Source organism: Dermacentor variabilis, chromosome 1, assembly GCF_050947875.1.
Source record: "Dermacentor variabilis isolate Ectoservices chromosome 1, ASM5094787v1, whole genome shotgun sequence".
Taxonomy (NCBI): domain Eukaryota; kingdom Metazoa; phylum Arthropoda; class Arachnida; order Ixodida; family Ixodidae; genus Dermacentor; species Dermacentor variabilis.
In genome coordinates, this window is record NC_134568.1 from 276,922,568 (window position 1) to 276,948,043 (window position 25,476).

At 46.3% G+C, this 25,476-nt stretch overlaps 1 protein-coding gene across 3 annotated transcripts in view; it reads right to left on the reverse strand.

Moving 5' to 3' along the window:
• LOC142565189 (uncharacterized) overlaps positions 1-25,476 on the reverse strand; it is a 72,812-nt gene that overhangs the window by 11,986 nt on the left and 35,350 nt on the right. For all 3 annotated transcript variants that reach the window (XM_075676243.1, XM_075676242.1, XM_075676241.1), the window contains exon 10: positions 22,329-22,420. In XM_075676243.1, coding sequence (XP_075532358.1) covers positions 22,329-22,420 — 92 coding nt within the window. The remainder of the gene's footprint in view (positions 1-22,328; positions 22,421-25,476) is intronic.

Consider the following 25,476-nt stretch of genomic DNA (forward strand, 5'->3'; position numbering starts at 1 on the left):
GTGTTGATAGTCAGCATACGTCCTGTGTTCTTTCGCTTGTTCCTATCAGAAGTGATTCTGTTGAAGATGGAAGTTATAGCTACCGGACTGCTTGCGCACTTGAATTGCTGGTTCACAGAAATTAGTAACCTCACAAGCGCTATGGAAGAGGGCGCCGCCCGGAAATGGTGTTTTTCGCTCGTGCTATCTTCAAGCTTCACTGGCGCATCTGTGTCACAAGTGTAGGTCTACGGGCATTTAGATAAGGTTATCGCAACATACAGGAGCCTGAAACCGTTACTATTCTTTTCATTTCTTTTCGAAAGTTGTTCAGTATTTTTCTATGTACCTATGTAACGGTTTCAATTTCAATGTCATGTACCATCGTCAGAAGCCCTGAAGCACTCATTGTTCAGGATAATACCAAGGGCTCGTATAGTTTATTTCCCTGGCAGTTCCTTGTGCGGATGTGTCGCAAACGCACGCGCTCTTATGCTGTTCGCACCTGTACATCACCTCTATCGTTCCAACGAGACGCCGCATGAGGATTTCCCCACTAACATCATTGTGTTTACACGAAAGAGCACTAGTGAGATACAGGGTATGAGATTTCGCTTTCAAGGGCACGTTGCCAGAGAACAATGTCGGCGCTTTCTCAGGGGGGAGCGAGCACTACTCGACAACTTCGATAGCCGCGTGTGTTGGTCCTCGTGTATACACGCGGCAGTTCTTTTCGGACTGGTGATCTTGTGACACAGCTTCACCGATTAAATAAGTAGTGTTTTCTCGGCGTTATCTGTGAGTGAAGGGCTTGTGATCGCGGTGATAATGACATTAGCGCACATATAGTGTATGTGTACGGGCTCGTATTTGATTACGGTCACGGCAACATGTCTGCGCACGTAACCACGTAGGCGCATTGTTACACCCGATATCTTTGTGGCGCTACGCACTTGGCACAGAACCAGATATCTGTTCGGTTACTTAACAAACAGGAAATAGTCAATCGAGGGCGTCCAAAGCAACAACAAAGGCTGCGTGTTCATGTGCCGTGGCTGGAATTACACGACGGGTTTGTGCGTGCATACGCACGTCGAAAGATGGAGAGAAAAAAAAAGGCTGTTCTGAGGAGGGGCAAGTAACTGCGCGAAAGACTCCGACTTTCTCTCTGACGATGATACAGCCAAACAACTTGCAGTGTCATCGCAAAAAGTTGGCTTTTCAAGGACAACACGCTTTTCAAACGCCACGTTTCGAGAGATGCTTCGCATTGCGCTGCACTGACCAACGTGATCGCAAGATCTCAGTGCGAGCGTAAAAAATGCGGGTCGAGTAATACTTGCAACAAATATGCGTGTACTAGGACATGTGTCATGCGAAACTGGAGAAGCGAGTGGATGCGCCGTCAATGCCAGCAACCGGCGTCACTCACGGCTCTGGAATGGCGCGCCTGGCATTCCGCGGGCTCAACCGGTGCGGCGCCTGCCCTACAAGCACCGAGCCGTTTCTGCTTCTGCAGCTGCAGAATCGCCTTTCAAGTCCACGCTCGTCTGGCGTTCAGCGAAATGATGGGTATGTGTGTGCTCACGGAATGCCCACATGCAAGCATCCATCCCGCCGCGTGGGGTTCACATTGCTCTCGAAGCGCCTCTGCGAAGGGACCGCCTTGTAGGGAATACACCTGACGTCAGCAGTTCTAGACTTCCGAGTAGATAAGTATTTGCCAGAGCACACTAAACATCTGAAAGTCGACGAAGCTCGACTGTCGTGCAAACTATCGTGCAACGCGACAGCAGTTGGAGCGCAATAGCTGCGCCCATTGTGAACGATGACTTGGGCAGTCCCTCTGCAGCCCAAGCGATTTGCTCTTAACAGGCATTGTAACCGAGCTTCAGGCGTTGGACGTGCTTGCGCTTTCATCTTTCTCTACTATGGTCGATGCGTGCCCTGGTAGACGCTAGAGGACAAGTGAAAGCTAAGCCACCTTCCCTACAGCTTTCACCCTCGTCCTCTGCGCGGAGGCTGATACCTCATTGCCGGGCTTTCAGAAATGTTCTACGGGTCTCAAAAACAGTGGCACTTTTTGGCTGGTTTTCAATACAGGGTTTTCACTTCACAAACCACAGTATCTGACCTGGCTCACTGTGAACCCCAGCGCGCTGAAGCTCCAAAGGGCCTGCGACGCATCACTTTTCTCCCTCTGTGGGCATCCTTATGTGGCCAGCATTGCAGCGACTTCCAACTGTTACTTTACTACCACACAGACCGGCTTGCCGAGTGTTTGCGTTCGACCACGTTAGTGTGTATCGTTACAGTGTCCGGCGTAGCATTCGACACGGCCGTCTCAGTCAGCACCTGTCTTCAGTGGTATAGCGTCAGTCTCTGATTTCTTTGTGCGATATAGCACTCAAAAACATCTCACAGCGCAGTCTCCAGAGACGTGCCTTCTGGCAATGGAGATATCGCGCATACATCGCAGACTAGTGCAAAACAGGTGGATGGGCACATGGTGGTTTGGCTTCCGTAGCCTGCTTCATTGCAACTTTTGTTCTAATTTCTATAGCGACGGCTAACGCAGATAGGGCAGTGCACAGATGAAGTTCCTCACAGGCACTTTTCCGGGGTAGTAGCTGGAGGGCAGTGGCTGAAGCCATGTACTACGTATGCGACCGATTTATGGCTTATCTTCGAGATTCCTGCTCCAAGTCCCATCGAAGTACAGGTTTTCGTATCACGAGCGAGGAAGAGAGGAAATTAAATTATGTGGTTTTACTTGCCAAAAGCACTTTCTTATTATGAGGCACGCCGTAGCGAGGGACTCCGGAAATTCCGACCACCTGAGGTTCTTTAACGTGCACCTAAATCTAAGTGCACGGGTGTTTCCGCATTTCGCCCCCATCGAAATGCGGCCGCCGTGGCCGGGATTCGATCCCGCGACCTCGTGCTCAGCAGCCCAACACCATAGCCACTAAGCAAACACGGCGGGTAAGGAGGAAGAGAGGAAGCCCACACGCTTATGACTCTCACTGCTTGACGCGGACGTGTTTCTCGGACTGCCAGACCTGTGATGTATAAGAAATATTGCAGGCATTATCGATATTGCTACGCCTGAAGTTTACCAATGCCAGACCGAAAGAATCTGCTGACCCGACCCAATTTAGAGTCACTAGGGTAACCACTAGAACGTAATGAAGAACAAATTAAGGAAGGTTTGGGGGCCATCAGGAGATTTCACATGTTAACATGCCTACAACAGTGCGTAAAGCGATGTGCCACACCTACGAAAAAGCTTCAAGTACAGATACAAAACAGCCTTTGATTCGAACAGCACCGGTTCGCGAGGATACAATTTACCGAACGCCACTGCACCGGTCCCTGTCCTCACTACCAGCGTGGTTTTTCTTCTTTTGTATCGCACATACGTTATTTTAGTAATCTAGGCACAATTAATTGAATATCGCTTCTGGAGCTTTGAAACGTTGCTAGATACATTAGCATGTTAACCACCATGTGCTCTTCTGACTGTACTGTCGGCGAGCTCCACGAATCGAGAGGATGGCTCTGGCGTTGTCGTGATGTTCAAGGTAGTATCACGTCACGTGAGCTCACTGTATCCCTCGTAGGAGGGAGCAGGAAACAAATTTGTCACGAAACACTGATGTTTCATTTTTTGCATCGCGTCGTTAATTACGGCTGATTTATCTACTTAGATGACTACATTAGAAGGAAAACACAGTGACTGCGAGAGATGGAAATTGAAGACTGTGAGCAAAACGACACAAAATGGAGAAACAAGAACATTTGAAGGGCAAATTTGTTTATGCAAACAACTTCAGCATGGTGGTTTACTGTGTTCTTTGTGGTTTTCTTTTTGCTTCAGTTTTGTTGCGAAAATTGAAGCTGTTGTTCCTAGATAAGCCACAACAGGGCATCCTATATACACACTATACAACGGGCCGCGATATGCTACATTCTACGCAGTAGTGCCGCTTCCGCGAGACGTCACCACGGTATGTCTTCGAGGGCAATACCATTTAGTTTATTTCTCGTTAACCGTTTTCCACTAGCCTATGACATGTCACCATTCGACCTCTTGAGGTGGAATGCTTGAAGACGTGGACATTACATGCATGAGAAATTCGAATGTTCACAGAGCTAATCAGCAAAACTTCACTAATTTCACGTTAAGGTAGATGTTGGGTGTGCGCTGTTAAGCAAGGCAATAGCGAAGCCATTTCTGCTCAGTAGAAATCCTGTCAGAATAAATGGAGATAATGATTACGTTATACCGACACGGCAAAAAGTCAGAAAATCGAGTGCAACTATAGTTTCATAACACAGTTTCAATATACCTGTCCCCCAAATGTGCTGCGATATAAAATGGCGCCCGAATTCACAGTTTCCCCGAAAGCGTGCCTCGAGCTTGCACCTCCGGATGAAACTTAACTTGAACGCCAACGGATGTTTTAGCAAATTTTGGTTGCGGATCTTTTGAAACAGTTTTTACCGTCCGAATTTCTTCTACGTGAAAATAACATCATTGTTATCTGTTCCTTTGCTGATTATTTTTATCTAAGCACTGCTGTTTGTCAGTGCAATGAATGTTACCTTCAAGTAGTCCACCTGAAGGAAGCGGAACAGCGAATGTGACTCGGGTGAAGTGCATATTGCGAGTCGCCTAATCAATTAGAATTCATATCGAGAACTCATTTTGCCTGTGTCCAGTGCCTCCTCATTCATAACTCCATCCTTTTAATGCAGCTCTTACATTTATATTCCGTCGTCGCCCTGCTTCTTTGGAGAATCCTAATTCTTTCGCCTTTGCCTCTCATTTTACTATAGTCCTTGTGCCCTGTTTTATTATATAATTTATAATTGGCTGCTAAGTTACGCTTGTGAACTCTTCTGATTGTACATAACATGCACACTTTCGAATCCCTTTTCTATGTTATTGGCCGGTCGCTCTGAGGTTGTCATTGGGCTAAGTCCCACTGCAAGGTGCGGCATTTCTGTTCTAGTTCGGCTGTAACAACCTGGCGAGCATGCGGCGCAGATTCCTATCTTGTTTTGATACGGTATTTCTTCATCCCTGCCTTTATTTTCACTGGTTTGACAATTCGCAGTTCACTTCCCCCCATCTCCCCACTACCACACCCTCATTTTTCTTCGCTACCCTTCAGTGACAAGCAATATGTGACTCGGCTTCACCAAATGTGTGGTCTGCCTCTTACTAGATGCTTTATCTCCATGATAAGCACCTCACAAATTTTGCGTATGTAGAACAATCGCCCGTTTATGTGGCCATATGTGATTCCTTTCGTTCCGTGCTCCATTTTGACGTACGAACTGCAGCATATTAACCGTACAGTGTGCTTTGCCTTACTGCTTATGCACGTTGCTTTTCAGTCTCTCGATCTCCAGCCTTTCTCCACCTATATCGGATGTCATGCTAATATATACAGGGTGTCCCAGCTAACTTTAGCCAGAATTTAAAAATATGCATATGCCACGTAGTTGGACAGAACAAAGGTAATGTTGTTTGCCGTCGCTTGGAGATACCCAAACTATTCTCTTTCATTCTGCCTAATTAGATCATTAGTCTTAATTATTTATCAACTTCTCAAATATGATAATTAAATGAAAAGTGTCAATGAGAAAATTGTAGAGAGACATGAAAAACTCCTAATACAGCTTTCTGTTGCTCAATACGTGCTACATAAAAGTTTTCCCGAGCGTGAAAGCCCGCAAATCACGCAAAGTGTCTGCGAGCTTATGGACAGTTAGGCTAGTTGGATCCGACGCATGCTTTAAATCAGTGCGGACGACGATGGCAACGCTAAAGGAAAGGCACACGACGAGCTCTGTCTAATAAACACAGTTTCTAATTTGTATTACTTTGTTTTCAGCGAAGCCGAATGAACGACCCTACACTAAAAAAAAAAAAAAAAAAAAAAAAACTCAATCTTACACCAGGTGCTCGCAAATGCGAAAATCGTAGTCACAGATACCGCCGTTCCAAAAACTTACGAAGGAAAACCTGCGCTACGCAAGCGTTTTGCGCATGCGGCTGCATGGCTTCTCGTTTTCCGAACGACGGCGATGGATCGAACTGCTTGCGCCATCTGTTCGTCGGGTCGTGAACAGGAACCCGGGGGCTGCTTGCGTGCTACGAACTTGGCAGTGCGAATATTTGCAGTTTTTGTGTGAAAATAATGCGGACCCACAAGAATCGAAATTTAGGCGACGAGTTTCAGCCGTCTTCCTTTCATCTATGAAACAAACAAACGCCTCCAGGAACATTCTTAGCTTAAAAATTGATAGAAAGGTAGCTTGACTGCATACAAGCGAAGCAGTACAGAAAAGGACGCTGAAGAATTTGACGCCGTAGATATCGTTATGAATGGGGCTTTAATACAGGCGACACAAATACAAGAACAAAGGTCTATTGCGATGTTTCTAACATTATTATTATTATTATTATTATTATTATTATTATTATTATTTTATTATTATTATTATTATTATTATTATTATTATTATAAACCGCCATAGTTTAGAATGTGTACCTTTTATTCCTGTTTCTCGCAATATATATATGTGCATATATGTTATACCCGTGGAGGTTATATAAATATATAACCTCCTTGGTTATGCCGTATCTCACCTGCGCCAGTACGAAGACCACCAGATTGTTCCGCGGCAATTTAATAAAATTGATTGATTGATTGATTGATTGATTGATTGATTGATTGATTGATTGATTGATTGATTGATTGATTGATTGATTGACCATTCGTGAAATTATATATCGAGTCCAGCAAACGTTTCTAATCCGTTATATAATCACCGCTTTGCTAACACGGACTTGGACCTTGTTTTAGTACTGTTGGATTATTTACATTGACGTTACTTCGCTGCCGACGTAATTGCGCTGACCTTCTGTTTCTTTTCCAACTCCTTCACGGCATCTTCACCTGCCTTGAACTCCTCAGTTGTACCATGCTTCGTACTCCGCGCAAGATCACCAGAGAACATAGACCTTACCGTGTTTCTGCCTCTCATCACCAACACTCATCCGTACACAGAATACGGAGTCTTTATAACGCTTATTTTCATCATCTCCGTATGTTTACAACTCGTTGTGATTTTTTTCCGAGTTTTGCGTTGTTTCATAGCTTCACACATTGTTCAACTGCCTTTTCTCCTCCTTTTTCTTTTTATTGCGATCGCAATTATGTGGACACACTAGGCGCATTTCTGCCGTCGCCGTGATGTTCCGTATAAAGTGGAAGGGCGATAGCACCGTCGCGGCGCGCTCTACGCTGTATGTGTGAGTGAGAGCGTGCGAGGGGCTCCAATGATCGCGGCTCAATCTCACCCGCGCGAAAGGGAGAGCGGGGACAAAGCGCGCCGTCTTTCGCCGCGCGCGAGGCCCCCAACGTTGCGAGGCCCCCTGGGCGAGGGGAAGGAGGGGGGCGGCGTTCTACTCCGGCTGCAACTACGTATGTGGCAGTTGCGTGCGGTCGCGCGGCCGTATCTCGAGAGCGATCTGCGCTGGGGCAGAGTATACCTGCTTCGACGGCTCGTAGCTTCGTACGTGCTGTTTGTTCTCGGCGCTGAGATTGAGTTGTAGCGATACACAGCACGAAGATCACTTCGTTCGCTGCTGCTGCCGCGCTTGATAGATAGATAGATAGATAGATAGATAGATAGATAGATAGATAGATAGATAGATAGATAGATAGATAGATAGATAGATAGATAGATAGATACTGTCAAAATCGCAAATGTTCGTTAAGAAATGCTTCGCATCCATTACTAGTGAAAGCCCACTTGTGCAGTCGTATTATCTAATTTCAGGTATAAAGTCGATCGAAATAACCATATGAAAATACATCGTTCCTATGGGGCGTTGACCGGGAAAAGAAAAATACGACGACGCATAAGCACTTGTCAATGCGAACGCATTAATGTCTATTGGAATGGCGCTGAGTAACCCTTTGAGTTCTGCGATGCGAGAAATGTACCGTAACGGCAGGTGCAACCCGAGCCAGCGAGCAGCACGCGATGCCAAAGCCGCATGCCATCGATGCGGCGATGCTCTCTCCCGTCACGCAACACCTGGCTACAGCCGTTCTTGTTGCACGACAACGCTAAGTCCAGGATAACCTGGCCAAATACCCCATTCCTGATCTACCCAAGGCCCCATATTCACCTGAGCTATCGACGTGTGATTTCTTTTTGCTTTTCCCTGTCAAACTGCCACTGAAAGGGATGCGCCACGGAGATACGGCAGCAACTCAAACAGCTGTGACTAATGAGGTGAAGTACATCCCGGATAAAGATATCTCTGCTTTCTTTCTTGACGTCCAGCAACGGTGCCAGCGGTGCGTAGATGAGTCATTAATTTGTAGAGCCCTTGAAAGAGAGACGAGATGTTCCAGCACCGGAGCGTAAACTCAATTGATCTTTTATTTATTCGGTTCACAGCCAACTAAGATCCTGCCCCGCCTGCGGCATCGCCTGACCTCGTCGTCTTCCTAGGGCGATCGCGTCGATATCGCTGGCGCTACACGTTTATAAATAGAATGATTTTTTGAAGAGTTGAAGTTATTAAACTTTTCCAAGAAAAGTTGCATCATGACGTCACGACGCATCCACCTCCTGCTTACCAAAACTGAAATTGATTTGCATAATCTAGTATTGTGGTAAATTAGGGTGCTATGAAAATTTTTTATAGGGTCCAGAGGGCTTGGACCATCCTTTAACGCAACAAAATATACACAAAAAAAGAAAAAGAAAATTACAAGAAAATTTGACGACGACAATTGTTAGCAGATGAGTGTGAAAGTAAAGTTAAAGAAAACAACAAGGACAGATTCCGTGATTCGGGATTCCCCCCAAATCACTGCTTTCTTAGCAAACATTGGTGTGGTTCGTGAGAAGTATCCATAGTTCTTAAGAACACATTTATAATAACTACCTGTGTTAACCCGCAAAATATACCGTTATTGCTCCTCTTGAAACTTGCATAATAACACGTGAAAAAAAAAATTCAACAAGTCTTGCGTATCGCGTTCCGCTCTGTGTGGTCTTCCTACCACGCGTCTCCGTACGTAGCACATTTGGTGACGCGGTTGGATGAGACGCTTTTAAGAACTTGCAGTCAGGCCTTTCCTGCGCGCGAGTCGTTCAAACAAACGTGGGAGGCGATGCCTAAGGAGCGTTCTTCTCCTTGGAACTAGGATGATCTGATGACGCCATGAACGACCTTGAAAACAACGCCGTTGACCCCCAAAGTCCGCATACGTCACACTCTGAAGTCAGAACGACGATTCCCCAACGCTGACTGCATGCTTGTCCTGTCACGATTACTGGCGCAGCTACAGTTTTGTCCCACGTGGCGTGACAAGACAGAGGGAAGCACATCTACGTCTTACGTTTACGACCACCCGCGAACCGCGTACACGGGACTTGGGTGAGCGTTTGTGAGAGGAGTTGCATTGGACCCTGCATTTCAGACGGCCGTGTCGGAAGACTGGTAATTGACCCGGTTCAAGTTCGATTCCCGGCCAATGAGTGCGCGGACAACCAAACTAAAGGGGCTGCTGATCTTTTAGCTAAAAGAGCTGAAACACTAGTTGTTGTCAGGTTGTCCAAAATTATCAAAGCTTCCAGAGATGCTAATAAGCTGCTATAACTGAGTAAGCAAGCGACAGTTGAGCGTATAAGCTGGCCAGTAGTGAAATTCTGTATCATGGCTGCATCTCGCGACTAGCATGGAAAGTACCGGAATTTGGTCCTCCTATAGCGTAAGATCTTTCCTCTTAGCGTAAGAGGAAATATTTTTATTTAAGATCGTGCAGTGGAGCTTTAACGCCTATAAGAAATGTACGCCACACGTATTCTCCTTCCTCCGCGGTTGTTTCAACCTGCTCTTTTCATTTTTCCTTCCAATTTCAGCCCCATTAACTGCACTGAAACCGAAATAATATATGAACATTCCGTAAACAATCAATGCGGCAGTACCGCTCAAAGGAAAAAAAAAAGAGAAGAATCAGACATAATTCTGCGCACTTCTGAGAACTGCTGTTGATGATGTACAGTATGGTCAACTCTTAGAGGGAACACGCGAGCGCGTGGCCGGCGGCGCGGGTGGCGCTCACTGGCGGCAAGATTTGCAAACGCGGCGGCGCCTGCGTACGGAGTCGTAAAGGCGGCGCGTGCGCCACTTCGACTGCTATACTTCTGCGCCCCTGCACTAGGCAAGCGCTGGAGAGCGCTTCCTTTTTTTTTTTTTGCGCGATGCGATTTGTCTAGCTGCCCCTCTGCCTGCTGCTCGGCGGGTAATCGGCATGCAGGAAAAAAGAAATGGTTTTGTTTGTTGCTGCAGTCTAACGCCGGTTTTAGCCAGACTCGGGTTCTTGCTCGTTGAAGCAACGTCCGTAGAAGCTCCATAGTTCAGATATTTGCGATCTCAGTTGGACATACAGATTTATGTATTTTTTGCTGTTGCAACATGCAACACGTGCGCACAATGAAATAAGTTGTGCGAAACTGTGGAATTCTGCGAAATAGATAACGAAGCCTCTCACTTCCGCAACCTTGTGGCAATGCTCACGGATAAGCTAGTCATATGTTTTTCGCATACTGCTCTCAGCAACTGGCCACTTTTGTTAAAAGACAAGGTAATGGAAGCACGATGCAGCTAGCCATACCAAGCTTGCCCTTCCAACCACAAAATGTCAGCCTATTCAAGAAGCGGGAGGCAGAGCTGGTATCAGTTGCTTCACACAAACAAAAAAAAAACGGAAGGGTTAGCGCTAGAGGTGTGCAGTGACACGACGGCGCTCCATTCAAATAGGATGAACGATGTCTTTTTTAAGTCAGTCCAGCTTCGTTTGAGATTTTATGTTTTGTTGTTTAATTTTTTTGCCTGTCTTAAGCATAGAATCATGTCAAGCAGGGGAGCAATGAAGCAACACAATACCAGCAAAAGCAGCCCTGCTCTCCACGCGTCTTCGCATGCGTGTCAGCACAAGTCAGCGCAACGTGGGATTCCGAAACTTCTCCACAAGTGCAATATGGCGCAACGAGAATAAACAGCGGCCTCGGAACGTCGGAATCACTGCTTGAGGGTCGTGGACACTGTAGTTGCTGGTAGGATCGGCAATATGTCTGAAAGCAGCGTCAACGCGAGAAATGCAACTTGTAGCAAGTGTAAGGATTGGGGCTCAATCCCATCGCTCGTAGTCAGTTGTCAAGTTTGGAGTGGGGCATGAATTAGATGGTAGCTGGCCCATGCCGTCGTCCAACTTATCCACGCTGAGGACGTTGTTGAAGGGAAGGACTGCTTCTCATCGAGAACGAGGAATATGGGTTTATTTACAGTATCTACACAAGGAAGTTGCAGTTCATCAGTCTAGCATGACTGCGAGAGAGGGTGCACTGAGCAGCCGCACAACAGCGGTTTATAAATACTCGGTCCTCCCTCGATCCCAAGGTGAGGGAAACGTTCGACGAGGCACCGTAGGCGGGAGGGCGTACACACACATATTTCCGCACAGGTTCACGGTCCCCAACCGAGGTCAGATGATCTTCGCAGAACTCGGTGCTTACGTCAATAAAGGCGCATTTTATTCCCCGAGTTGAGCCCCGCAGCGCGACCGCCGGTTGCCCAGTGTCTTGCGTCTTGAGCGGCGCGTGGGAAGGGGCCTCGAACTACGTTCCCTCGGGGACTCCCTCGTTCACAGCAGACCAGGTTGGCGGTGGCGGGTTCAGGCACAAAGCCTGCTTCGTCGCACTCATCTTGGCTCCAGCGACGGAGAGTCGAGGACGCGCGTGTTGTTCTCCACACGCAGTCGACTTAGTGACGCCGTGGCCAGAGGTTTGCGGTGGGGTTCCAAGAAACGTTGACGCCCGCTGTCGCAATAGGCTAGCAAAACTTGCACATCAGCGGGCCGTTCTTAACACAAGATAGAAATTTCTGGTTCAGACGTGTTTAAGATGCCCATTGGAAGTTTCCGCATTATTCCGGTGGTTGCATTCGAAGAAATTTTTCTTCATTTCTAGACGTAAAAAAATATTTTAACATATCTATTGCACGGTGCTGCTGCTTTGTAGCATTCATACTCAGCAGCCCATATGGCATTAAAAAACGAGAGGAATGTTTTTTTGTGTTTCATAGTGTAGGAGACTAATCATTTCATACATGATACGGTCGACACCTGGTGCCGAGCTGTTGCCACAATTGACAAATGCCTGAAGTCCAGCTATACTAAACAGACGATTGTATGCCTCATTTCGCGGACATTTGCGTTCGAGGTGCTGTCGCTCTGCACGTTCTTTGAACCTCAGGGGAGTTTCCGTGTAGTTCGATGTGCTTGAGATTTGTTCAAAGTGTTCGCCAAGAAAATCTGCTTTATCTTCCAGGCTGTCATCTTGTGTATTTACCATGGGCAGAGGGCGTGACTGCCAGCCTTTAATTTATTTACCCTGTTCCACACTTTTTTTTATCCACCTAAGAATTTATATTAGATGTATGTATACTTTACGCAACTGTCTCTTCTTGTACGGTGACGTGTTCTTCGGCCTCGTGACTTAATTTGTTTAAAACTGATGAGATTTTCGGATGTTGGATAATTACTAAGCAATCCCCAAGCTCTGTTTTGATTTTTGCGTGCGCTCTGACATTCGTCGTTCTACCAGGGGATGCGACATTGGTTATCTAGTCCGTCAGTTTGCTTAATACATTTTGTAGAAGAGTCAATAATGAAACTTGTTAAAGATATCGCAGCATCGTCTATACTAAAATCCGCATTGTCTTCTCGGCTTAGGTATGTAATCCCTCGATATACTTCACGAGGGTTGCAATGTGGGCTTGTTATAGTTCCCAGTTGGCTGAGTCGACTTTCCATCTTGGAAAATGCGCACAGTAAACATCCGGTTTTGTTTGATTCAGAACTATCGGGAAGTGGTTACTTCCATAGGGATTCCTAATAACTTTACACTCGAGGTGTTGCATAAGTGCACTCGACACTATGCTTCAGTCTATAGAGGAGTATGTTTGTGTGTAACACAGTAGTACGTTGGTTCATTCTTATTGAAGAAATATGCACCTGAAGAAAAACATTTTTATTAGGCGCCCTAGCGCATCGCAACGAGAGCCGCCCCATAGGAGGCTATGAGCGTTTACATAACCAACGATTATATATGTCTCAGGAAGTTCATTGTTGAATTTCTAAAATTCAGTTTTATAAGGTTGATAACTAGGAGGGATGTGTATAGAACAGATGGTGATTACCTTACTGAAAAGCACCGCTCGGACGGCAACTGCCTCCAGGGGCGTTCGAATTTAAACTGCTGACAGGCTACACCCTTGTCAACTATAATAGCCACACCGCCAGACGAGGCGATAGTGTGGTCGCGGTCTTTGTGGAAAATTGCATAATTTCTGAGGAAGTTTGTGATGATTCCAGCTATGTCTCTTGAACACACAGCACCTTTGGAGTAAATTTGCGAAGAAGTAATTTACCGTCATCAAGGTTGTGGATAGGTACCCTGACGTTCTACTGAAATATTTGTGTATCCATATTAGGAAAGGTAATTATGCTGCGTGTTTGGGTTACTCAAAAGACTAGCGCAAATAACAGGGACACAGACAGAGAAGACGACAGGACGAGCGCCTGTCGTCTTCTCTGTCTGTGTCCCTGTTATTTGCGCTAGTCTTGATTAATGATGACACGCCAACTAGCCCAGCTTTCTGCCTTGATAGTGTTTTGGTTGCCGTGGCTTAGCATACAGGGCCCTTACCGGGTCCCGTAACGTGGGTTTTGTCTTTCCTGCCGCGGTCCTGAGGCTCACCGCGGTCCTGAGGCTCTGGCGGCGCCATCGGACTAGGAATAATGTCCACTGCCTCTTGCAAGGCTCTGGACGCTCGCTCTTGGGTGCAGTGTTTGCCGTGAGGGCGTCGCCTCGACAGACAAGACTTTGGGGCCCAACAACCCGGAGGTCCTTCAGGGACGGCGAAGCAGCGCTGGCTGCTGTCGCCAAGGGGCTCGTGGCACATGCCGCGGCCATTCTCTTTGTCTGAAGGGCAGATGCGGGAGTCTGCTGCGGCGTTGCCCCCTTACGCGCCGCATTATAGCATACCGTGCGATATGAACGAATGAAACACATTTCCACGCTTCTTGAAACGAGATTTTCTCTAACTTTCAGTGCAACTGTATCTTTCTTTTTTTCTGCGTAGGACATCATCGGCAATATGTGGCCTGACCACCGTCGCAGTTCGCACAGTGGAGCGTGCCAGTGCAGTTTTCGGGAGCGTGTTCTTGTTCACCCCATTTTGCACAAGTGATCCGGCCTCGGCAGCTTTGCCAGCCGTGGGCAAATCTTTGACATTTGAAATATATACGTGGATTTGGGATCTACTGTCTTCCTCAGGTAAGACAATACATGCCGTAAGAGCGTTACACGCCCCTGCGGGGCCGCAGTAAGCGATGTCTCTGGCTACGTAGAGTTGTTTCTTCGAGGGATACATTCTGGATCCGAAAAGTGCTTTTACAAAAGCCCTTGGCGAGTTTTTTTTTTTTCAGGATATGGTCTGAAGCTCCCGTTCATGTGAGATTATTGGCCACTGACTTCTGCTATGTGGCTGCTGGTGTTGGTGTGCTTGACCTACGCTTGCAATTTAGGCAAGTTTGAACTGACTACGCAATGTAATTATTTAATGAGAAGCTGTGCTCGATATAAACATACCTTGTTTCTATAACAGTCTTTGAAAGATACCAAAGTCCTTGCGGCGTATCTTAAACACGAGAGAATCCGCGAGCACTCTAATGCTGTCAGCAGTCCATCGACTATGCGTAAAACTTTAAGCGACTGCAGACCTTTCAAGCAGCACATTGCATTAAAGGGACAAAAAAAAGGAACACTAAATCAGTTTAGAATTAATTACCTTGTCGGAAAAGGCTTGATTAAAAGCTAAGAAAATAAATTCCAAAGCTTGCTTTTTTGGTTTTCTTGCGGAAGTCGCAGCTCCGGTACGTTTGTGTTACGTCACGGGAGTCTAGATACTTTCACGCATTTCGCCCATTTCTGTAGGGAGAAGGGTCTCAAAACTAAGTTGAGCCTTTTTTTCCTCTAAAATCCACTATGATCTTTTTGAATGCACAAGATGTTAATTAGTCCAGAGCAGATGCTGTCCAAAAACCAAGACGTCACAGGCAGCTAGTGCGGAAGCTTACAAGATGGCATCATCAGCACTTCATCTTTCGTTTTTAAGCCTTTACTGGTTCACAACAAACCGCGTGTGGGACGACTGACGTTTTCAGTGTCCTGTACGTGTAACTCAGAAATACATCTAACCCAAGAACACTGAGAAAAATGTTTGATGTATGTCAGGGGCGTACCAAGGGGGGGGGGGAGGGTCTTACGGGGCTTCAGCCCCCACCCCCCGAAATTTTTTCTTGCTGTCTTGCACCGCCGACCAAAACAACCCTGGCGCCGGAAATCATTCTGGATTTTGTCCAGAATATCTTTTTTACGCTCGAAAAAACATTTTGGCACGAACATTGCGAACTCGGGCTGGATTTCGCGGCAACTCCCATGCACCTGGAGTCCCATAACGCAAGAAGCGCCATCCAAGCACAAAGTTTCATGGGCGTTTTGATGGCGAGCGGTCTGAATCTGAGGAGCGCTTGGATTTCAATTGCGAAACTTTATGGGTATAACATTCTCATAAACATTTGATACCAGAAGGGCACTGAATTTTCTAAAATCGCACATGGGGCCACACAACGAGACAAGCCCAATCAACACACTATCATACAAGTGGGCAAAGCACGCAGCGAAGTCCTATGAGACGAAGCGTTGTGACGGTTCATTTGCGCCGTCATGTAGCAGAAAAGAATATCAACACGTTTTTCATCTGCGCCAAAGCATCGATGTCAAGGCTGTAAAGCCAGCCAAGGTAACTACTTTCTTATTTATTTTTCTACTTTGACAATTTTATCCGCGAGGACACATTAAGCTTCTTCAATTTTCTTGCTCTCGCTACCAGCAGGCTACCAGAGCCAGCTAGAACGCATGCGTTTTTTCTCTTGTTGCCCCGACCATCGTGCGGCGCACTTTGGTGCGCGTTCGTTTTTCTCGGGCCGATTGGACTTTGGCCTGCCAGAGTTTTGGACACTTTCTGGCTAGCAGACGAGAAAAATAAACAATGGTCGCTCACCGCCATCACTGTGGGGACTCTATGGATTGCAAAGCATCCGCTTGAGAACATCAGCTTCACTTTGATGTTATTGCAACCTCTCCGGAACGTCTTTTATCTCGCCGGTGTAGGGTACCGAGCAGTATATGCGTATGGCTCTCTGTGGACCAAGCGTCTCACGTTTTCTTCAATATTCCTTGGGTAACCACATTAGGTGCCCAAAGTAGGCATTCGATTGTGGTCAACATACTTTCCTTCGGGTTTTTTTTTTTCATTTCGGTGCCCCCGCCCCACAGAAGAAAGAAAGACATTGTTGCGGAGCGCGAATTGTTGCATGGCGAAAGTTCGATTTTCTTACTTCTTTTTCGGAAAGTAATGTGCCACGGGACCCTAATACTCTTATTATATTACTGCGATAGCAATTATATAGACACTTCAGGCGCATTCCTGCCGTGGCCGTCACCGTCATGTTCTGTGTAAACTCCAAGAGCTGAAATCGAAAGTGTTACGGCAGCCCGTTTGGCCGGAAAAATACGTGTTGAATAAACGCGAAAAGGCTGCATGATTTCAAGGGCTGAACGACTACTAACATAAGTAAGAATATCGGAGTGCAAGGTTAAGGTCCCTATGCTGGAAAATGATACCTTCTATGCCCGTCACCGACCAGAGTTCCTGTGCCTGCCGAATTTGCTTCAATTCCGCTACAAGCTAACTTTCAAGCAAGCGTGAGAACACGAAATAATGACGTCATGCACCATGCCAAGCTGGAAAGGCTGCGACCATCCTCAAACGGCCCGTCGGGAAATTTACCAAGAGAGGCTGTACACAATCTTTCTTCCCATAAACCTGACAAAGCGGAACTCTGTTCTGAGCCTTGGTCTAACCTTCAGCACAGGGCCCACACGAGATACGAAGTAGCTGATTTGTGCTGTTGAAAAGGCTCTAAGCCAAGTCGACTACAGTAGACGCGACGCAGCTCGCACGCGTGTTGTAACGTGCCTTCAAGGCTCCATACCCTTCTTCAAACTCCGCGCTGTCGCTAGAGGAACATGAGGCTATCGACCGGCTTCGAAGCAATCCTGACATCGTCATTCTTCCGGCTGACAAAGGAAACGCAGCTGTTTTGCCTGATAGTGGTGATTACATAAAAAGAAATGGTGGCACTGGTTAGTGACGCCAATACCTATAGTAACCTGACGCGTGATCCAACAGTAAAACTGCAAAGGGACTTCCAGAAGCTTTTAGCTCACGACTTCCATTTGGCCCCATCCCAGCATAAGTCACTCTATTACCGGCTACTTTGTTACAACGGATAAGCTCCTGCACTTCATGGCCTACCAAAGATACACAAGCAAGGCGTTCTTATGCGGCCCATTGTCAAATACACTCGCTCACCTCTGCACTAGCTTTCCGGTTTCTGACACCGGATCATGCCGCCACTCATTGGAAAAAGCGGCACTCAAGTACGCAATTTAGGCGACTTTATTGAACAGGTACGGCATGTTGTTCCTGCTCATGATGACGTCATGGTCTCATTTCAAGTTAAGTCACTATTCACAAGCCTTCCAGTAGAACTGGTTGTAAAGGTTTGCACCGCTGCCCTCGAAGCTGGCGGGTCGCTGCCCGATAGGTCTCCGATTGATGTTTCAGACCTGCCCCGTCTCTTTAAGTTCTTTTTGTCGAATATATACTTCCTCTTACAACATAATTTTTACCTGCAAACGCATGCTACGGCTATGGGTGCATCTATATCAGTTTCTGCTGCGAATCTGGTCATGGAGGACGTCGGGCGTTTGCTTCTTTTACCCCTACTCCAAAGGTTTTCTTGGGATATGTAGATGATCAATTGCTTCTGCATAATTCACAAGGATACTCTCGCTGGCTTTACTTCTTGTCTTAACAGTGTGGAACAGGCGATTCAGTTTACTGTGGAGCAAGAAGTATACGGTGTTAGGGTTGGCGTCTGACACGGCGTGGCGACAGGTCATTCTCCCTACCCCCTGAGCCGGAGCCCACGGGCGACCTCATCCCCTTCACCTTCTCTCATGGTCGTGGCATCGTGTGTGCTTACCTCATACCCTGCACCTACTCTTTGCTGGACCCCACGGCGCCGGAGAGGTCATTCACCCGACCTTCTCCCCGGATTCGTCGAAAAGAGGATCGACTTCTCCCTCCCGTGCTCGGTATTGCAGGAGGAGGGGCCCTCTCTCCGTGCCTGTCACGTGTCATCGGCGGAAGCAAGATCCCGCCCACACTTGTAGAGAGCCTATTTAAGGGGCTCCGAAATGTACTTTGAGACTTCATACTTGAGACTTCATACTTCATGCTTTTCTTATTTTCTTTCAACTACCTTTGAATAAACCGTGCAAGTTTCGCACTAGCAAATCGTCTCGCCCCTGCTTGGTCGCCATGATCTACCGGATGCCTGCAGCCCGCCGACAACGCCATGCTACCCAATAAGTAATGTCGGTCGAGCTTCGATAGGCAGGCGCCGCTACTTCTCGGCAGCAGTACGGTACGCTACCATGGAGTACGCAACAACGGTTGTCTACCATTTCTTGATGTTATTATCAAGCGCGGTGACTCTGGCCTTTCTTTCAACGTCTACAGGAAGCCCACACACACAGGCCGGAACCTGAATTTCAAGTCGGTACATCCGCTTTCACACAGAATGTCTGTTTCTGCTACTCTGTTCCAGCGAGCAAAAACCGTTTGTACAAGACAGGAGAGCTGCACGCGTGATATTGGGAGCATCTGTCAAGACTTAAGAACCTGTGTCTACCCTCCGTCCCTTTCGTCCACGGTAAGGAAAGGAGTGTCACTCCCAGAAAGACAGCGTTCTACGTAGTCTCCGAAGAAATGAACTGCCATTCCATATGTCCTTGGCACAAATGAGACCATCGCTAGTATCATGCGCAGGTATTACGTCAAAATTGCACATGTACCAACCCGCAAACTAAGAAAAGTTTTAGTAAACGTAAAAAATATATTTACACGGGGAAATTCCCTCGGTGTAGCCTACGCCATAACGTGCGAGAACTGTGATTACCAGAATATCGGCCAGATAGGTGACTTCAAGAAACATGTGAAACAGCATGGGTATGACGTCAAGAAACGGCACGTGGCCTCGACTGCCCTTGCTGAACATATGGAATATACAGGCCACAATATTTACTGGGCAAGTGCACGTGTCCTGGCCAAGGCAAAGAAGCTCACGTCACGCCTGCATCGAGAATGCTTGCGCATACGGACCCCGACGCACACGCTGAATAGGCATGACGGGACACTTCCGACGGTGTACACTCGCTGCTTGCGTCACGTACTGAAACGTACTTAAATACGTTGTATATCTGTTATCGGTTTCATTGTGGACAAGGCTCCCGCATGGGGAGCCGAAACATCATTAAATCTTCAGTTGTTTTGGTCGGTGCATCTTTTGGCACTTATTGATAAAACTTCAAGGGCGATAACGTCATCACCACGCGCCGCAAGCTGTACGTGCGAGCGAAAGCGTAGGGGAGAGGTGAGACAGGTGAGCCGTCGATGGTGAATCAGTCTTGTGTGCGCAAGGGAGAAAAGCGGGGAAGAAGTGCGCCGCCTTTCGTCGCGGTCGTGCGCAATGCATCGAGGAGAATAGAGGAAGGGGGGGGGGGGGCTCAGGATTCTGTGATCTGTGATTGTGCAACATGCTTATTTCCCTTGTTTGATGCATTATATACAGTGGCTTTTGTTTAGATACGTAGATTTATCGGACACTGATGCGTATATATAGATATCTCGTTGCGAGCTTTTGTGTATGCATGCAATGAACTTTGTTTCTAGTTACACTTTGTTGCCCTTTATCAAGCTGTATGTTCGCATTTCTAATGTATATTTTGCAGAACTCATGCTTTTTATATATGCTCTCTGTTGAGACTAATTTTGGTGCAATTACTCACAATACGCGACCCGGGACAGCTGCTCCTGCGCAATACATTGGAACGAAGGACAGCGCCATTGAGATTTTTCCCTGGCCGTTGCATAGGTAGAAAAATGTAAAGGAGGTTCTTGCATTAGAAAATTTAATTGAAGTATTTGTCCTCAACCTGTTCATTTTATGGCTTCACATTTTTCCTGTGAGTAGCATGCACACCTTTGCTGGTTTTGAATTAATATATTCCAAATCTCTTGTGATATTTTCTTTTAAATAGACAAAAAAGGTGGAAGTACTGATATCAGTTATTTCTAGCACAATTTTTTGGGACATACGAATATATTCTTTTATGAAAAAGTACATATTTTACATGTCTTGACAGTACGTAGCGCTCAAGAATCAGTTTGCAGCATCTTTGGCAATGGCACTGCAGTTATCGTTGATGTATTTGACCCCTCGACAAATTCTATAAGGAGCAGGCTGAGCTGAAATGACTTGTGACTGCATGACATGGCTAGGCTTTGGTAAAAGAAAGTATGGTACGACATCGGCGATATTTCATTAATTCGTTCAATTAGAGCTGGGTGCACTCGGCGGTGGTGGCGACGGCGAAATACATGAGCAACGAATGTCGCGGGAACGAAACCGTCCCCATATAGGGCGAGGTGCGTCGCGGTGGTGTGATCCTTTTCATTGGAAAAAGTGTGACGTGTACGAGCACCGAGGTTACAAGCTATTAGGTAGAGTTTGCACATCACTGGGAAGGAAACTTCACCAATGTTTGACGGACTTTACCACTTTTAGATATCCTAACAGCTTCGCTTATCTTTGATCAATGATACTGATGAAAGATTTTTATCTTCCGGAATTCAGTCACTATACTATGTCACAACAAAATTAGTTATTTATTCAGAGTTGTATAATGAACATTCACTCAATAAGGACCTGCGGAACAGCTGGTTCGGCGTCCGCGTATGTCTGCTTACCGCGTGCTCAGCGCATTCTCCCACGCGCAGGCACATCGATAAAAAAACCATTGTGCTAGTGTAAATATATCTTTATTATTTAAAATATTATTACTTAGCAAGCAGTAACTTATCACGCACAGCTTATTCACTTGCGGATGTTTCGAAAAAAATAACTCCCACCTGTTCATGTGTGGACGCGTTTCTTTGGCGACGGCAACCAACGAATGGCAACCGGTAAACATCTAACTGCTGAAATGAAGCTGTTTCCAGTGGGCATGCTCGCTCTCTGTACTTGTCATAACGGGGAGTACGGCGACATCTAACTCATAAAGAACGCCGTGTGAGCCCCTGTTAGGTGAACTTCTCTGTACCACGATTATTGCGAGGTGGCATAATATAAAGGCTAGCTATACAATTATGAAAATGGGTATGTCGACAGTGCTGCTTTAAGTATGCCTTTCGCCTGGTTTGCAGAATTTAAAGCATGCACTAGCAGCAAGGGATTTTCTACATACATCAGTATATATCTTAGAGATATTACAATAGACAACTAGCAACGATAAAGTAACAGTGAAAAATACGCTAAACCAGGCGCTATCATTTCTATTCAAACATACGGTGCAACGCCAAATTTATATTAAACGAAAACCACATTATTGGGCTGATATTTTTCTTACAGCTTCTTACACTTCAAGTTGTCACATCGCTCAGCCCCACGCTGCCATTCGCACTCTTCTGGCTAAGGCACACCTGTGAGCAAAAGTACACGGACCAGCGATCGCGCGATAAAACTCAATTTCTCCTCTAACTGAGAATGCAACTTGAAATTAAAGAGTGCAGTCCAAACTTGGCATTGCGAATTTTCTAGTACATTCGTCATCTTCTGTTTATGCGAGTTAATTACGAAGAAATTCTGTATTTTCGGCGGCACTGTGGTCCGTGATAGTTCTGATCACGGGTGTATATGGTTGTGTCCATTTGGTAGAGCGAACGCCTTCATTAGGTGGCTGTCCGGGGTTCAACTCTCGGACCCAGAATAATCTTTTTTTTTATCTACAATTTTTTGCCTCTCCGAGAAACCGAGTGAACTTCCTTTCCAGCTTCCTGGCTTAATATAGGCCGAAGTCAAATTTTTATTTACATTATATATAGTTAATTGTTCGAACCTAAGTTAAAGTAACATACTCCGAGAATCTGCCGTTATAACGACACAGGTTACCAACACTGAGCAAACCAAAAATAAAAGAAAAGCTCGTACTTGCATATCCGAAGCTGTCGAGAAGATCTGAGCTGCAAGCTCCTTTGTCATGGCTATAATGAGTTCTCTTGGACGCCAGCTGAGGTCTGTAACTGAAGCAATATATGAAATTAATGTTTTGTGCTACTCGTACAAAGCACGAGCGCAGCATGCACGATAATTTGTCTCGATTAGGGTTTGTAATGAGTCTTCTGAGTCACGTGTTAAGCATGTTCTTTCCATGCGAACCAAACGTGAAGCAATGAATGGCTTGTTTCTGCTGCTCGAGTTATAAATTATAGCTGAAGTAGTTTAACACGAGATTTAGATGCATGCACCGGAACGCCCTGCGAAATCCCAATAGTCACTTCTTTGCGTAATTATACATCTATCAGCGTATAGTACTTCCCAGGGGCGTCTGTCAATATAGCCAGTGTCGGCGGGACGGCCACTAAGCATTGTTTTTCTTTTCTTTTTCTTTTTATTAGCGAAGCTTTCCTTGCGAACCCTTCTGGACTTTCCTGACCGTGGCTGCTGGATGCTGCTGTGTTGCCGAATAGCCCACAATTAAAAAACAAAGATTGAATTGCGTGCCCGACAGTGGGATGGAATCTCTGGCCCCTAGCACAACCTCCCGATGCTGTAACCATTAGGCAACAATCGCACGTACACCCCTCAACGCCAACTAGCTGTTTGAGATGATCGTCGCGTGTATCTCATTGCATAGCACGGGTTTGCGGGAGCCCATGCGTGCGCCTCAGTTTCCTTCACTCCAAAGACGAAGTAACGAACTGGACAAATTTGCAGCATTTGATTAACGGCTTCATAAAAGATTCGTTTTACATAGATTTCAAGATGTGCGTTGGATCTGCATAATTTTTCAAGTTCCTTGCGCAATCGTTTCACGTGGTTTGAAAGCACCATTGTACGCTCGTACAGGCTAACATAAGTGACACGGATCAATGCAGCGTGGACCCCCGTAAACATACGACTGTGGCTCGGCCAACTAATACTGGTTTTGTTTTGTTGACCGCATGCCTCTTTTCCTCTAATGAGTAGAATTTGGTTGACGCGATTCTGCATAATACGTTTTTCGAAATAATGCGATTTTTTATGCGAAATCGTCAAACGGCCCATTAAGCGAGAAAGTCGGCGTCCGTCGTATTTAGCAGCAAAACGGCACTTAAACTCGCATTGCCATTGGCTGCGACGCCACGTCACAAGCCCCTCGACGGAGTTCCCATTCGCTCCCATTTACATAGACTGAGCAGAGCGGGCGAAAGGGTACGCCTGCTGCCGCGCTAGCACGCCAGGTGTTGCGTGAGGGGAGAGGGCATCGCCGCCGCGCCACGTTACCCTTGCTCTCGGCACGAGCGCTCCTCGACGGAGCAGAGCCAACGCCTCCTGGCAACAGGCATGTGCACTCTGATTGATGACGTCATGCTACTTGGACCGAAATTTCCACTGTCAAGCCCGGCACGATGAAAGTGGTGACGTCGAAGTCACCACGGCTTACTCAGAAGTATCCCCATCATATTCTATGGTAGACGGGCAGGGAGAGGCTTTCTGCAGTTGATCTCACCCTCACTGCTCTCTGCGCATGCGCCGCGTTGTATTATAAGGCGCTGTTAACCTATTTGAGGGGTCTAAGAAACTGTAGAGCTTGTCTCCGGCATGGTGTAGTGGTTAGGATACCTGGCTCTCACCCAGGAGGCCTGGTGCCGTAAAGATTTTTTTCTGCGCTTATTTCTATTGCTTTATTATTATCATTATTATCATCATTATCATTATTATCATTAGTACGCATCGACGGGGTGCCAGGTCAGGTCAGGCAGACGGCGCGCGAAACACTGTCTCACCCCTCCCTTTCGCAGCAGACCTCGCGCCTCCGTCGCTATAGCAACGCGGTGCATGCGCGGAGAGCAGTGGGGAAGGGGGAGGGGGGTGAGATCAAATGCAAAAAAAAAAAAACAAGAAACTCTCCCCAGTCGGGCAAGGCAGCATAACGTTAAAGTGCTGCTTGCTGGGCCAGTTAGTTCATGCTGGCACTTGGGAAAGCCAGCGAAAAAATTGAGACGCAAACACGACAGAAAGACGAGAACCACAACCTGGGTTTGCGTCTCCATTTTTTGCTGGCTTTCTCAGGTGTCAGCATAACGTCATGGACTGAAGTGCACAGGTCTTGTGATATCTAGGAGGCGTTGGCAGAGCGGGCTAAAGGGAACACCTGCTGCCGAGTGTTGCGTGAAGGGAGAGGGCATCGCCGCATCGATGGCATGCGGCTTTGGCACCACAGGCTGCTCGCTGGCTCGGGTTGCACGTGCCGTTACGGTACATTTCTCGCATCGCAAAACTCAAAGGGTCACTCAGCGCCATTCAAATAGACATTAATGCGTTCGCATTCATAAGTGCTTATGCGTCATCGGATTTTTATTTTCCCGGTCATCGTCCCATAGGAACGATGTATTTTCATATGGTTATTTCGATCGACTTTATACCTGAAATTAGATAACACGACTGCACAAGTGGGCTTTTACTAGTAATGGATGCGAAGCATGTCTTAACGAACATTTGCGACTTTGACAGTATCTATCTATCTATCTATCTATCTATCTATCTATCTATCTATCTATCTATCTATCTATCTATCTATCTATCTATCTATCTATCTATCTATCTATCTATCTATCTATCTATCTATCTATCTATCTATCTATCTATCTATCTATCTATCTATCTATCTATCTATCTATCTATCTATCTATCTATCTATCTATCTATCTATCTATCTATCTATCTATCTATCTATCTATCTATCTATCTATCTATCTATCTATCTATCTATCTATCTATCTATCTATCTATCTATCTATCTATCTATCTATCTATCTATCTATCTATCTATCTATCTATCTATCTATCTATCTACCTACCTACCTACCTACCTACCTATCTACCTACCTACCTATCACGCATGTCATGAATGTCATGAAATACGTGTCATGTAGGTCATGAAACAACCGCCTACGTCTTGATGCTCTCGCGTTCGTTTCGCTAACTTGGTAGGTTCCGCGCACAGTGCTTCACATAACATCGATTCCCACAGGGCGTGGCATCTGCCGGATTTTTCTAAAACTGATAGCTTTATATTCCAGTGGACTAACTTAAA